The sequence below is a fragment of the Capricornis sumatraensis genome, chromosome 11, assembly GCF_032405125.1.
Source record: "Capricornis sumatraensis isolate serow.1 chromosome 11, serow.2, whole genome shotgun sequence".
NCBI lineage: Eukaryota > Metazoa > Chordata > Mammalia > Artiodactyla > Bovidae > Capricornis > Capricornis sumatraensis.
The window spans coordinates 84,560,774-84,576,269 of record NC_091079.1 but is presented as its reverse complement, the minus strand read 5'-3'; the positions used below and the strand labels follow the sequence as shown (position 1 = coordinate 84,576,269).

Genomic DNA, 15,496 nt, shown 5'->3' with positions numbered 1-15,496 from the left:
GCTATTTCTCAACTATGATTATTTATTCATTACTTTGTGCTCATTTCAAACTGTTATCCAGAGGCTGTTAAGATTTATTCCGACTGAGTTAAGACAGAGTTCTTTGAGGCCAAGTACTCTACATTATTCATTGTGTTCATGAATGATTTAAAGCTTGAGTGGCAAAATTCAAAATAATTTATACATATTTTCAAAGGAGACAGCATAAAATTAAATTGCATTGAAAGTATAGAAATACAGATTTCTAATTTATAACCTCAAAATTGAAAAAACAGTAAGGCGATACTATAATTAGTGTATTTCAGACTAACCTGTGCTATTGCTAATAGCTGCTAGCAATTAGTGCTAAATTTACTGAGGAGAGATTTTGAAACTTTATTATCTGATTATTAAAAAACTTAAATAATCACAATATTTAGGAGAAAAGTATTTAACATTAAAAATATCTATAATCCCAAAGCATTTAGAGGCTTGGTGTCTAAGCAAAATGACTTGATATTACTTAAAAATTTTTAAGATACACATATATCTAAAATTTTATGTTTTATAACAAAAATGTATTTATTAACAAATATAGCTATAGTTATTTTAAGTGAAAATCTTACAGAGCAATAGGCAAAAATAAATGCTATTTATGTGTGTGCGTGCTCAGTTGTGTCTGACTCTTTGTAACCCCATGGACTGTAGCCCACAAGGCTCCTCTGTTCATGGGATTCTCCAGGCAAGAATACTGGAGTGGTCTGCCATTTCCTTCTCCAAAATGGAAATGCAAATATAAAATTACAAATATGTAATACATACTGAAACAAAAATTTACTTAATAAAAATCTCTACCCAGTTAAAGAACTCACTTGAAAAATTTATTCTCTCACATTGTAGAAAGAGTTATTTTAGAATTCTTTATCTAGTATTATATGTGTTCTTTAAAAGAAATAATAAGGAGAAAGAAAAAATAAGGAGAAAATGTAATAAGAGGCAATAGACAAGTTTTTTTATGTGGCTCAGATGGTAAAAGAATCTGCCTGCAATACAGGAGACCTGGGTTTGATCCCTGAGTTGGGAAGATCCCCTGGAGAAGGCAATAGCTACTCATTCCAGTATCCTGGCCTGGAGAATTCCATGGACAGTGGAGCCTGGCAGGCTACGGTCTACGGGGTAGAAAAGAGACCGACATGACTGAATTGACTTTCACTACTCACTTAGATTTCTAACTAGACATAGAACAGGACTATTTTTTCTGACAAAACAAGTGGAATTAACACTTAAGTAAGAAACTATTTAAGTCAACTTTCAAAGCTGAGGCAAATTCCTCAATGTCTATGTCATAAATACATTTGCATCATTTGTTTAGGAAATTTAATTTACTGTCAGAAATATCTCATATTTGCATCATTTAAAACATCTTCTGAAATAGTTATCAGTTTTGTTCTAGAGTCCTAAGTGTTTCTTTAAATTTGGGCTATAATTTATTTAACCATGAGCAGTTACTTACACTTCTCTGAAACTACATTTCAACAGTCTACAATTTCACCACTCTTCTACCCATATATGGTAACACACTGAATATTAAAATATAATCCATAATTTTAATCATACACAAGTGCATACACACACACACACACACACACACACACACAACCTATTTCTTTCTAGGATGACAAAACAAAGAGAAAAGAAATATGGAAGAAGTAAAATGTACTTACAAAGTCAAAGTCTCCATCTTGAGGAACTTTCCAGTTATCAGGAAAAACATTTTTGGACATAGGGAAGGGTTCATGCATATTCTGATTACAGTTTTCATGACTCTTATTCTTGAAGTCCTGTTTATCAAAGTAATCCATGAAAGATGGCCTTTGTACTTGTGCTGAAGTTGCATTTCCTTAGGTAAATGAAGAACACAAGGAGGCATAAGTTCTTACATTTACTAAGAGAACTATAAGCTTTATTAAAATATGATTTTTTATTACTGTAATACATTTTCACTAGTCAGATTTAAGGACAGCATAGTTAATGAAGAAAATATAGTAAGTAAAATAAGAATGAAATAACAAAAATATCTAAGGCAAATAGACTGCCTTCACCCAATGATAAGGCAGAGATCTGTAATATCCTTCGATTGTAGAATCATCTCAGAATTTCGGCAGAATCTTTATCATAATTTTATTGAAAATCATTTCAAATACATTTGAAATCTGTCAAAGAAAGGAAACATTTTATACCTCAGCCTTTGTCCATAAAACCTTCAAGCCGACATTGTTGTCCCTGTGGACCAGCATCAGCTGTGAGGAGTTATGGCTGCTAAGACTCGCCCAGCTTCCTCCTGAGCCTCTTTGGCTACTTCCTCACAGTCTCTCTAGCTGATTCTACCTCCTCCTGCAACTCCCATGCTTTCACCTGTCATATTTTCACCTGTGGCCCCCTAATGCTATTTCTCCAGCCCAGACCTTGCTCCTAGGTTCTCTAACTTTCCAACGGCTCAATTCCTGGACCTGCGGTGAATTAGAGTTACCCTGAATTTACCAGTTCTAAAGGTAGATCCAAGATCTTTTCCTTCAAGCCTGAGGCTTCTCCAGATGTTCTCTGTCTGCCAAAGTTAACATTCTTTACTTAATCCCCAAAGTGATCAAGTCGAGAATGAACCCAGACTCTCTTTTCCCATCAAACCAAACTGATCACCAGGTTTTTAATGCTACTGCTCTATCTGCCACCGCTACTGTCTTAGCTAAGCTTCTAGTCTGTTCTTGCCGAGGCCACTGTAGCACATCCTCCAAACTGGTGTCCGTGCCTTACCTCAGTTTTTATTTTAGTCACACGGACGATGTAGTGACCTTTCTAAACACAAATCAAATCATGTCTTTCTTCTGTTTAGGATCTTTCAGTGACTCCTCATTTCCTATGCTGAATGATTAAAGTAGAGAATAAACATAGAATAACTAGACTTTCCCAGTGATTTTCAAACTTGATTCCTTAAAGCCCCAGTGTCCCCCAAAAAGATACTAAGTATCCATCTATCTGTATGGCTGAGTTCCCTTCACTGCTCACCTGAAACTATCACAACATTGTTAATCTGCTATGCACCTCAGTACAAAAATTAAAAAGTTCAAAAAAACCCTAAGTGACCACCACAAAGACACATCTCTATGCAGTTCTCCACATAATAAGTTACCTGTCATCTTAAAACTTTCTTGTGACAGGACGTACACTTCTCCACAAGGAAGCCTGTTGGGCTATTCTAAGTTACAGAAAGTCTTTTTTAAACTGTGAACTTGAAGTATGTCTTTTTACAATTTAAACTCCTGTTTCAAATGAATTTCTCTTTCATACACCAGTCCTTCAGATATCTGAAGACAGATAATGGCTCCATTTTGGCTATCTTTTTCGGGTGAAACATCGACAGCTCCTTTCGTATAACATGTTTTTGAGACACATCACCATCTAGTTTACTGGCCTATGGAGACATTCCAGTCTCTAAATGATCCTCTAAAATCGGACATAACACTGCTAACAGTAACACGGCCAATCCAGAGTGTATTTGTAATAGCACTAATGTAGCTTAAAACTATCGTTAGTATTATGAAAACTAGATAACACTATTGGCTCAGGATGAGCTATGAGGCAATTTTGTAAACATTTTCTGCAATCAGTCAAAGTAAAAGTCCCATAAGAAATGAGTGGTGGCAAAAGGAAGGAAAGAGGCAGAACAACACTTGGGGCTGACAGAAGAAAACAAGGACATCGCTGAGAAATTTTATTCCAGGAATCTCCTTTTGCATTCACAACAGTCCTGAGCCTCCTTCTAACTTGATCCTAATCAGAAGCTCCTTTCCCAGTTATAGGAGCCACCACAAACACCCTAGGGTCTCACAGTGAACAAATCATAACATCCAGAGGCTCTCCCTTTCGGAAGATGACAGGGGTCTCTCCTGTGGGGAGGAGAGGCCATGTAACTCAGTTTTGACCAGTGACACATAAGAAGAAGGATCCTAGGAAAACTCTGTTTTCTTGATACACGCATCGCCCCTCTGTTTCTTCTTGCTCTTCTCTGCCTGGAGTGCAGACTTAACAGCTGAAGATCTGACAGTTATTCTGTAAGCAGGAAGATGAGAGTACTACCCTAAAGATGAAAGAATCTACCCTAAAGAAAGACTCTCTAATGATGTCATGAAATCACTCTACCAATGTAGGACACTCTGCTTCTGGATTTTTTGTTAAATGAGAAAAGAAATTCATCCCACTCTATTTAACCCATTGTTATTTGGTTCTTCTGGTACCTATTACCAAATTTGGTCCCTAATTATTACATTTCTGTTCCCAAGCAGAGGATATAGGAAGATATAGGAGCAGCAGCCTTCGATTTTAACTGCAACTACATAACACCTCAATTTGAAACTTGGAATTCACTACTACTTAGTGGTTCGATTATCACTACATTTCAGGCTGATCTCAAAATCTATGGTAAAATGACTGTCAGAGTCCACACTCAAAATTTTCAAAAATAACCCATTTCTACATGAGAAATAAACATTTTCACAGAAAGTTAACAGAAGTCCAAAAATCAACTGAAATAAAAGGAGGTAGTCTGTTTCATCGGAGAAAGCAATGGCACCCCACTCCAGTACTCTTGCCTAGAAAATCCCAGAGACAGAGGAGCCTGGTGGGCTGCAGTCTATGGGATCGCTAAGAGTCGGACGTGACTGAGCGACTTCACTTTCACTTTTCACTTTTATGCATTGGAGAAGGAAATGGCAACCCACTCCAGTGTTCTTGCCTGGAGAATCCCAGGGACAGGGGAGCCTGGTGGGCTACCGTCTATGGGGACACACAGGGTCGGACACGACTGAAGCAACTTAATAGCAGTCTGTTTCGTTAGATTTTTCTGTTTGGATGATGTCAAAACAAGGTATCATTTACCAAGACATCCCTCTAAACAATTTTTTCAAATGTATGTGCTTATACTTTTAACTATTTTCCATCATTTAGTTTAAAACCTACTATCAACGTCTAGAGTATACACTTTTTACATACAAAGAAAATTTTAAAAACAATTTTTAATTTATAAGGAGGAAAACAGGTTAGGTATATTTTAAAAGTTGGGCTTCCTAGGTGGCACAGTGGTAAAGAATCTGCCTGCCAATGCAGGAGATGCAGGTTCCTGGGTCTGGAAAGATCCCTTGGAGAAGGGAATGGCAACCCACTCCAGTATTCTTGCCTGGAGAATCCCATGGACAGAGGAGCTAATGACTGAGCACGCCCACACATGTTTTAAAAGTTAACGGGATGAAGCAGCTGTAATTGGCCAGTCATACTTAACTACACCATATGAAACATGTGTCTACAGAGTGCAGTTGAGTCTCCAAGGAGGCTCGTGTTCACAGACAAAGAGGATGATGCTTCTGACTTACAATTTGTTTTTTAAAAAAGAAATAGGAAGCCCTCCAACAGGAGAGTGAAGCAGGAAATCTCAAGACAGTAACCACTGTCATATGTGATTGTGGTTGCTATGGTGAATACTTTTTTTAAATACACAGAAAATAATCATATAAAATTGACATCAATTTCTCCAGTTATGGTTGAATTCTGACCCTATCTTATAAAAATATATTTTTTATTTTAATAATAAATTTAACGGTCAAAATTACTTCATCCTTCAATTTTGGTCCCAATTTCTTCAACTAGTTGCTATGGAACTAAAATCCCATTAGCAATAAGGAATAAAATAATCACCACTATATTCTTTTGTGTATGTGAAATTTTAAAGAAAAAAATTATTTCCTCTCCTTCAAACATTCCCTAAAACACACACAAGGAAAGTAAATTGTATGGTACCTCATACCTTTTACAAAATATGCCAGTCTACTCATAATTATTCACTAGCTATTCTAATTTAACACATGACTTCTAAAGAGATGAAAAACTGTCATGAAAATTTAAATATACAATAGAATTTTTAGAATAATCTAACATAAATATAATCTATTTAATTTTTAATTTCTTAACATGAGTATGACAAAGACAGTCAAATGTAGAAATGAAATAATCATCACTTTAGCATAATATCTGGAGTAGGAAATGGTAACCCACTCCAGTATTATTGCCTGGGAAATCCCATGGATAGAGAAGCCTGGCAGGCTACAGTCCACGGAGTTGCAAAGAGTTGGACATGACTGAGTGACTAACACTTCACTTCACTTAGCATAATATATTTCATTATCAAATGGTTTTTGAATATTATCTAATTTGTTCTAAAAATATTTAAGATGTGGGTGTTCCACCTGATTAATGATCCAGAAAATCTGTCCTTTAATTTGTTGCCAAGAGTACAGTGAATAGGGTATATATATAAGGGGCTTTCCAGGTGGCACTAATAGAAAAGAACCCGCTTAGCAGTGCAGGAGATGTTAAGTGACGCAGGTTTGATCTCTGCATTGGCAAGATCCCCTGGAGTAGGGCACAGCAACCCACTCCAATATTTTTGCCTGGAGAATCTCCCCATGGACAGGGGAGCCTGGCGGACTATAGTCCATGGGGTCAAGAGTCAGACATGACTGAGGCGAGTCAGTGTGTGTATGTGTGTATACATACGTGTGTGTGTGTATGTGCATGTGTAAACCAGGATGTTAGTCCAGAAGCTACTAACATCAGCTTTTTCTTAACATCAGACTCTGCTATGAAACGAAGGAGGATACAGTCAACATGGAGATGATCTAGAGGCTACTCAGAAAAAGATTAAAAGCTTAGTAAATAATACCTGCACAAAGGTTAAAAGAAAAGTGAAAGAAAGTGAAATCACTCAGTCGTGTCCGACTCTTTGCAACCCCATGGACTGTAGTCTACCAGGCTCCTCTGTCCATGGGATTTTCCAGGCAATAGTCCTGGAGTGGATTGCCATTTCCTTCTGCAGGGGATTTTCCCAACCCAGGGACTGAACCCGGGTCTACCGCATTATAGATCGACGCTTTACCATCTGAGCCACCAGGGAATGAAATGTACAGCCAGAAAAAGTCTGAGGATACAATTTAGTAAGTATCCAAGTATACATGAAGGGGTCTGGCACAGAAAATGGTGACCAGCTGTTTTCCATCTCCAATGAGGGCAAAATAAAAGGAAATAGACAAATCGAAGCCCGGGATTTTAGTTAAATGGAAGGAATGATTTCCTGTGTGAGTAGTGAGCACTGCAATAACCACTGTTAAATTCTTAGTTAAACTAAGAATTTTTCTTTCACCGTGTTTAAGAGTGAAATCACTCAGTCATGTCCAACTCTTTGCGACCCCATGAGCTGTAGCATGCCAGGCTCCTCTGTCCATGGGGATTCTCCAGATAAGAATACTGGATCAGGTTGCCATTCCCTCCTCCAGGGGATCTTCCCAAATGAGGAATCGAACTCAGGTCTCCAGCACTGCAGGCAAATTCTTCACTGTCTAAGCTACCAGGGAAGCCTAACAGTTGGCTGAAACTAAGCAACGACTGCCATTGCCTCTGGTGAGCCTTCTTACTGTACAGGCTGGAAAGCTAAACACTACATTTCCTGTAACACCCTGCACCTAGGGTCCTGGGTAAGTGTACTCTCTCACGACTGGGAAAGCAAGAAACAAGGCAGAGAACAGGGGCCTGCTATTTCAGCCATTTCCTTCCAGCAGCACAGCTATGCAGACATGGGATTTTTTTACAGCAGCATTCCAGCTCCAGTCATCAGCCTCACAGGTGCTAAAAAGGTGGCTGCAGTCTCAGTGGTAGCTTTCTAATCCCTGAATAGCAACAGGGGTTTGATCTCAATCTGTATTAGTGAATTCAGCAGTGCCAAAGGCAGCCTCTGAATTCACTAGCTTCCTGACTGTAGGAATAGTAGTAGTTCCATAACAGTCACTTTTGTGGGGGTGGGAGTCATTCTTGGAGGCCCAGCCTACACAGCCCTCTCTTCCAACCTCTCTGCTGATTTTGTTAATATCCAAAACTCTGACTTAAATCTTTTTGTGTTTAAAATGCGTAGTTTCTGTCCTCCAAAAAACACTGACTGATGCAAGCCTGTATGTGTATAACTGCTCAGCCCTCATAATAAAAGCATCAGCTTGGTCATACTACATGCTGTCTACAAGGGTATCATCAAAACCACTGTAAAATACGTTCCTCAAATGATAAAACACGATATCCAAATCTAGCAGTTTCTCTGGTCTAGAGGTTTAGCAATGTTGTCAAAAAAGGAAATCAAATTACTCTGATATGATTTGTTCCCACTAACCTACGCTGACTTATAACAATTCAGGTCTCCTTTCCTAAAGGACTCACGAATATTCTAGACAGCCTGCCCACGGGGATGTCAGGTTCACTGGCCCACAGCAATACTGTGATCTGGGGGTCACACCTGGGTCTGTATATTGGGTCTACCACTCATCTGCTATGAAATCTTGGACAAGTCACTTCATGTTCCCAAGTCTCAGTTTCCTTAGTGGCAAATGATAGTGACAACGTTATTTGCAAAGTCCTTGTGAGAAGTTAATGAGATAATGTATGTAAAGTTCCAAGCACAATGTTCAGCCCACACTAGACCTGCAGTTAATGATAGCTGTGAAAGTGAAGTTGCTCAGTCGTGTCCAACTCTTTGCGACTTCATGGACTATATGCAGCCCGTCAGGCTCCTCCGTCTATGGGATTTTCCAGGCAAGAGTACTGGAGTGGGTTGCCAGCTATAGCCTGAGAAATTTACCTTCTACTCTCTTTTCTGAAAATAAAAAATGAATAAAATAAAATAAAAATTAACTTCATCTTGCTTACATGGCATTTCCCTCATTTTCTTAAAAAAAGACATCAAACTTCACAAACAGTGGAATACAATTCTCTCACCTGCAAGTTATCTCAACACATTACTGATCATACTCCTAGTCAGGAGGTATCGAATCAGTTGAGTGTTCCCTGATCGTTACATCACTTTGCCATTTGATTTCTTATATGCCAATCCAGCCCCAGCTGAGAGGCCAGAAAGTTCTACTGTAGGAACACGGCAGATCTGAACAAGCTAAAAGGCCCCCACTCTTTCTTTGCTGCAAGAGTTTTGCTCTTCTAGAGTTACCCACAAGGAAATAACCTCTACTAGTTTATCAATTTAATGACAATGGATTCCTGACCTGACCCTAATCTATTTCCTCTGGATAAAAAAAAAATCCGAAATGTTGATTTCCTTAATGACAACCAACCTGCTTACACTTACTGTCAACCTCGTAATTCCAACTGGCATAGACTAGTCTGGATAAAAGATAATATGTAATGCAGTAGAAATCTATTGGCAAATATTGGCTGATGCCAGATTCTGAAAGACCTGGGTTACCGAGCTGAAGCAGCGACATCCAGTGAGTAAGGAGAGTCCAGGGAAGCGGGAATGGGAAGAGGCGGCGGGGGTGGGGGGGTGGGGGGAGTCAGGGCGGGGACGGTAAGAGTAATACTGGAACTTGCTGGAAGCAAGCACCAGAGTTCTCTGGATGCACTCTCCAGGTCTATGCCCATTAAAAAAAAAAAAATTTAAATATTTTGTGTCATTTTCTCCATTTCCCTCAAAAGATCTTTCAACAACTTTGCTTCCTAGAGTTAAGTCATCACACTTCTAAGAAGTAAGGAAAACAGGCCTATAATTTCTAGCTTCGTGGATATAGGTATAAAAAAGTAAGCAGACATAATTTAAACTGTTAAGAATATTAAATTGGGCAACTCTTTTGAAGCTCCAATGGTAAAGGTGTTGGAAACCGGAATTTTCAGCATATAACATTGTAGATATTTTAGAAAACTGAAAACTATACAATGCTTTCATATTTTAGGGAATATATAGATATATAATCTTTTTAGGGAACAAAAATGCTGAAGACATATTACCATGTCGGGCTTTCTTTACCTTTTAACATAACCTAAGAGCTCACACCGACTAATCTAAGACATTTTAAAAAAGATTAACATCATGAGGAAAGACAAAACTAAAACTAATTATGTAGTTTCACGGAAAGTAAGTCCTGCCTCAGTAACTTCTTTACATCCTATACTATTGCTATATTACAGTATGACAAAACCAGGGGTTACACTAACATCACTTGGTTCAATTTTTGGGTACATGGAAATCTCATATTATAGCATGATGTCTAAATTGTGCGACTTAAAATACAAGGAAACTTGGCTCATGAGATTTAAAACTTGCTCAAGCATATAAAGCAACTACATAAACCGCTATCTGCTCCATTTAAAAATGAGCTTTCAATAAAACTTCTGTGACCAAAACAAATCATGCTTAGGATATAAAATTATGACATAATCTGAATGTTTACTGTGGTTGTCAAAGCTAAAAGTCATTATACAAAACATGTGGAAATCTGTTATTTTAAAGCATGAGGTCTGATAAATCATTATAACATATCTCTTCCTTGAAACAGAATAATCTAACGTGAACTCAATTCCATATATACTCATTTTTTAACTACTGTTTAAATGATGATGTTCAACTATATGGACTGCATGGGAAAAGTTGTTTATGTAGCGCCGTAAGGAACTCGGTAGCTCTCTGAAGATAGAAGGAAGCACTCGATGATCTTACTGGTCTGTTAAGAATCAGAAAACCTGACTTAGAAGAATTTTATCAGCTGTGGAAAACCGATGGTACCTGCTGATGGGAAGCGTGCTGTAAATGACCTTATCTGTCTTTTCAATCTACAGGGCATATGACTTGCACCCTAACATAAGCTGGTTTTGGAGGCCACAAGACCATCCAGAGTAGTCTGTTAGCATGTTAAGCATTCAGAAGCCCTATTCTAGTAATATGCTCAGCTAGGAATGCAAGTGTTAGACTGCTTTCCAGGGCAAAGGCTCAGGAAACCCATCAGCATGGAAGATTAACAAGAAAAAGAAAAAATCACACCTCTTTCCACCCAGGATTAACTATCAATATCTGGCAAAGTGTTTATCCTGTGCTTCACAACCCTCCCTTTCAAAGTATACAACCATAACGGGTATGTTTACTAAGGAATGTGAAGAAAGCAACGGCAGTGAGCCAAATGACTCGAAGCTATGAGCTTACCAAGCAGCCTCCTCATGGGGTGTGTGTGTTGGAGGGGATGGGGTGGGAGGGGAGCAGTAAAAAGAAACAAAAATGTTGGAGAGGAAATTCCTACCTATATTCATTTTACACCATCAGCAAATCACTTGACTATAACTTTATAGGCTCCACAGTGCAAGAAGTCATATACTACTGCTTTCGTGCCCTTCGGAAGAAGTCCTATGTAGTGAAAAACAGCCTGTGCTTAGACTCAACACTGACCACATATGACTAGAGTAGTGAGGGAAGAAAAAGGTCAGTAGGCATCAAGAGGTAATTAATCTGCTTTTGTCTGTAACTGAGAAATCACAATGTCCTACACTGTTAATTGCAATCTTAAAGAGCCACGTTTATACAAAAAGAAATGCTAGCCTGTGAAAGTATCTCTGTCTTCATCACTCTGTAAGCAAAGGAGATCAGAAAGAATGCTTTAACCGTCCTTTCAGCCCTGCAGCGCCCCTGGCACTGTGCCTCTTCCGTGACGAGCAGTAGTAAGTATGCAGCAAGCTGAATGTTCTGCATGAGTATCTCTGTCCCTTGATTCATCTTTCTAGTGTTTCTTCTTTTCCCACCTTAGCCCTTATGTCTTCCCTCAGCAGCTTCACTGATAATTTGGACAACATGGAATAATATTATATTGTATTATTTGGGGCGGAATTTTAGGTTTACTTTTTTAATCAGAAAAGCAAATGTGAGGAATTTTTTTTATCTCTATCGTTCTATCTCAAAAATACTTTACAAATTAAATTTTGGATTAGTATCCTTCAATAGAAAAAGTTCCATAAACCCTCAGTTAAAGAGGAGCGGCTTTCTGCTGTACTAAAAGAAATTCTGAAAACTTACTTGTGCCATACTTCTTTCACTGTTTCCCCCCCCCCCAAACTTTAAGCGTTTCATTTTGTATTGAGGGCATAGCAAATTAATAATGTTGTGGTAGTTTCAGGTGAACAGCGAAGGGACTCGGCCATACATTTACATGGATCTGTTCTCCAAACACCCCTCTCATGCAGGCTGCCACATAACACTGGGCAGAGTTCCCTCTGCTATACAGCAGGTCCTTGCTGGTTATCCATTTTGAGTGTAGCAGTGTGTACATGGCCTTCCCAAACTCCCTAGCTATCCCTTCTCCTCTGGCAACCATAAGTTCATCTGCTAAGTCTGTGAGTCTCTCTCTATTCTGTAGGTTCATTTCTTTCTAGACTATCAAATAAAGTCAAGAAACAAAATTTTCCATAACTGCCTGTAACAAGTAATACAGAACTATCCTGGTTTCTATAGAAGCATACTCTCAAAACAGAAGATTAATATTCAATGGGGGAAAAAGCCACATACTTTTCATAGTTCCATCTTCTTCTTCCTCATCCTCGCTGTTTATGACCATGGTCCCCAAGTCAGACTCTAACATAGTGCTGCTGTGTTCAATCATGGTCTGGGCCCCTTCACTCATTGTGCTTGTGGCCCGCATGGTTCCCACGCTTTCCGAGCTCGTCTTCACCATGGTGTGGGAGTCCAGCTCATCCTCATCCTGCAGGCAGAACACAGCAATAAAGGCAGGCTTTTCTAACACAGATGGATATCTTAGAAATGAGCATTATCATATTTTTAATAATAAAAAAATTCTATTACTACTAATTTTCATGTAAAGACATACATACAGTGTTATCCTAAGCACCAACTATCCAAAATAACCTAAAGAATTCAAAGTAAAGCTTTAGGTAATTAAAACTCAAGCAATAGAAATTGTTAGATGAAACTGAAGGTGGCCAGTTGTTCTTAAAGAATCACTGCAGATGGTGACTACAGCCATGAAATTAAAAAACGCTTACTCCTTGGAAGGAAAGTTATGACCAACCTAGATAGCATATTGAAAAGCAGAGACATTACTTTGCCAACAAAGGTCCGTCTAGTCAAGGCTATGGTTTTTCCAGTAGTCATGTATAGATGTGAGAGTTGGACTGTGAAGAAAGCTGAGTGCCAAAGAATTGATGCTTTTGAACTGTGGTGTTGGAGAAAAATCTTGAGAGTCCCTTGGACTGCAAGGAGGTACAACCAGTCCATTCTAAAGGAGACCAGCCCTGAGTGTTCTTTGGGATGCTAAAGCTGAACCTCCAGTACTTTGGCCACCTCATGTGAAGAGTTGACTCATTGGAAAAGACTCTGACGCTGGGAGGGATTGGGGGCAGGAGGAAAAGGGGACGACAGAGGGTGAGATGGCTGGATGGCATCACCGACTCGATGGACGTGAGTTTGAGTGAACTCCGGGAGTTGGTGATGGACAGGGAGGCCTGGCGGGCTGCAATTCATGGGGTCGCAAAGAGTCAGACACGACTGAGCAACTGAACTGAACTGAACTGAAGATAGGTAAGGTAGATAATCAACAAACAACATATAACAAAATAAATAAAAGACAGCACATTAAAGACAGAGTGTGTTGGCACTATTATAACAGCCTTAATAATGTTTATAACTTTTACAAAAGCCATTAGCTTTTAAAAAATTATTACAAATACACATAATATAAAATCTACCATCTTAATCATTTTTCAGGGCACAGTTCTATGGCATTAGGAACCCGTCTAGTCAAGGCTATGGCTTTTCCTGTGGTCATGTATGGATGTGAGAGTTGGACTGTGAAGAAGGCTCAGCGCCTAAGAATTGATGCTTTTGAACTGTAGTGTTGGAGAAGACTCTTGAGAGTCTCTTGGACTGCAAGGAGATCCAACCAGTCCATTCCTAAGGAGATCAACCCTGGGATTTCTTTGGAAGGAATGATGCTGAAGCTGAAGCTCCAGTACTTTGGCTACCTCATGTGAAGAGCTGACTCAATGGAAAAGACTCTGATGCTGGGAGGGATTGGGGGCAGGAGGAGAAGGGACGACAGAGGATGAGATGGCTGGATGGCATCATGGACTGGATGGATGTGAGTCTGAGTGAACTCCGGGAGATGGTGATGGACAGGGAGGCCTGGCGTGCTGCAATTCATGGGGTCGCAAAGAATTGGACACGACTGAGCGACTGAACTGAACAGTGTCATTCAATCATCAACACCCTATTCCAAAAATGTTTCATTATCTCAAACAGAAATTCTGTACCCATTAAAAACTAACTCCTCATTCCTCCCTTCTCCTAATCCTATTCTACTTTCTGGTAGAAAGTATGGAATCTCTGTTCTATTTTCTGTCACAATGAATTCACCTATTCTAGGCACCTCATATAGGTAGAATCATGTCTTCTGTGTCTGGCTTATTTCATTTAGCAAAATGTTTTCAAAGTTCATCCAAATTGTCCCAGATGTCAGAATTTCATTTAAGACTGAGTGGTATTCCACCGTGTGTGTGCAAATACGCACACCCAACCACCACCACCACCACCACCACCACCACCACCACCACCTTCTGTTTATCCATTCACTTGTTAATGGACATTAAGGTGTTTACACCTTTTGGTTATTATGAATAATGCTCTGAACACTGGTATATAAGTATCTATAGATACATGGTCCTTGACTTCTAATGGTTTAACTTAGGATTTTTCAATGCTACAACAGTACAAAAGAGAAATACATTCAGTAGAAACAGTACTTTGAATTTTGACCTTTTCCCAGCCTTAGCAACATTTGGTAGGAGCTACTCTCATGAAGCTCTGTGACAGCAGCAGACAGCCACGGGATCAGGGATGTAAAGAACCCATACATTTACAACCATTCTGTACCTATAAAACCATTCTGTGTTTCACAGAATGCTATGGTTCAGCACAGCATTCAACAAATTGCATGGGATTCCATACTTTATTATAAAATAGGCTTTGTGTTAGATGACTTTGCCAAATTGCAGGGTAATCTAAGTGCTCTGAGCACATTTAAGGTAGGCTAGACTAAGCTAGGCGTTTTGGTAGGTTAGGTATATTAAATGCATTTTTGACTTTATCATAGTTTCAACTAGTGAGTTACTTAAGACGTAACCTCATCAAACATCAAGGGGGATCTGTATTTGAGTCCCTGCTCTCAATTCTTGTGAGAGCACTTGGAAGTGCAAATTATATGCTTTCCGCATTGGCTGCACTATTTTATACTCCAAGAGTGTACAGGGTTGCAACTTCTCCACATTCTCATCAACACTTGTCCCCCACCCCCACCCCCGCCTTTTGCTAACAGACATCCTAATGGATATGTGGTATCTCATTGTGGTTTGATTTACATTTTCCGAAAAACTAGTGATGTTTAGCATCTTTTCATGTGCTTATTGGCCATCTGTATATCTTCTTTGAAGAAATCTCTACTCAAGTCCTTTGCTCATTTAGTGTTATAGGCTGTTTTTGTTGTCGAGCCAAATAAGTTCTTTTTAGGTTCTGGATATTAATCCCTTATCAGATATATGATTTGCAATTATTAAATGGCAACCCACTCCAGTATTCTTGCCTGCAGAATCT

At 39.1% G+C, this 15,496-nt stretch overlaps 1 protein-coding gene across 1 annotated transcript in view; it reads right to left on the bottom strand.

Moving 5' to 3' along the window:
- Positions 1-15,496, bottom strand: part of STK3 (serine/threonine kinase 3) — a 311,659-nt gene that overhangs the window by 70,706 nt on the left and 225,457 nt on the right. The window contains exons 9-10 of the mRNA XM_068983496.1: positions 12,401-12,593; positions 1,704-1,879 (exon numbers count right to left, since the gene is read on the bottom strand). Of these exons, the coding sequence (XP_068839597.1) occupies positions 1,704-1,879; positions 12,401-12,593 (369 nt within the window). The remainder of the gene's footprint in view (positions 1-1,703; positions 1,880-12,400; positions 12,594-15,496) is intronic.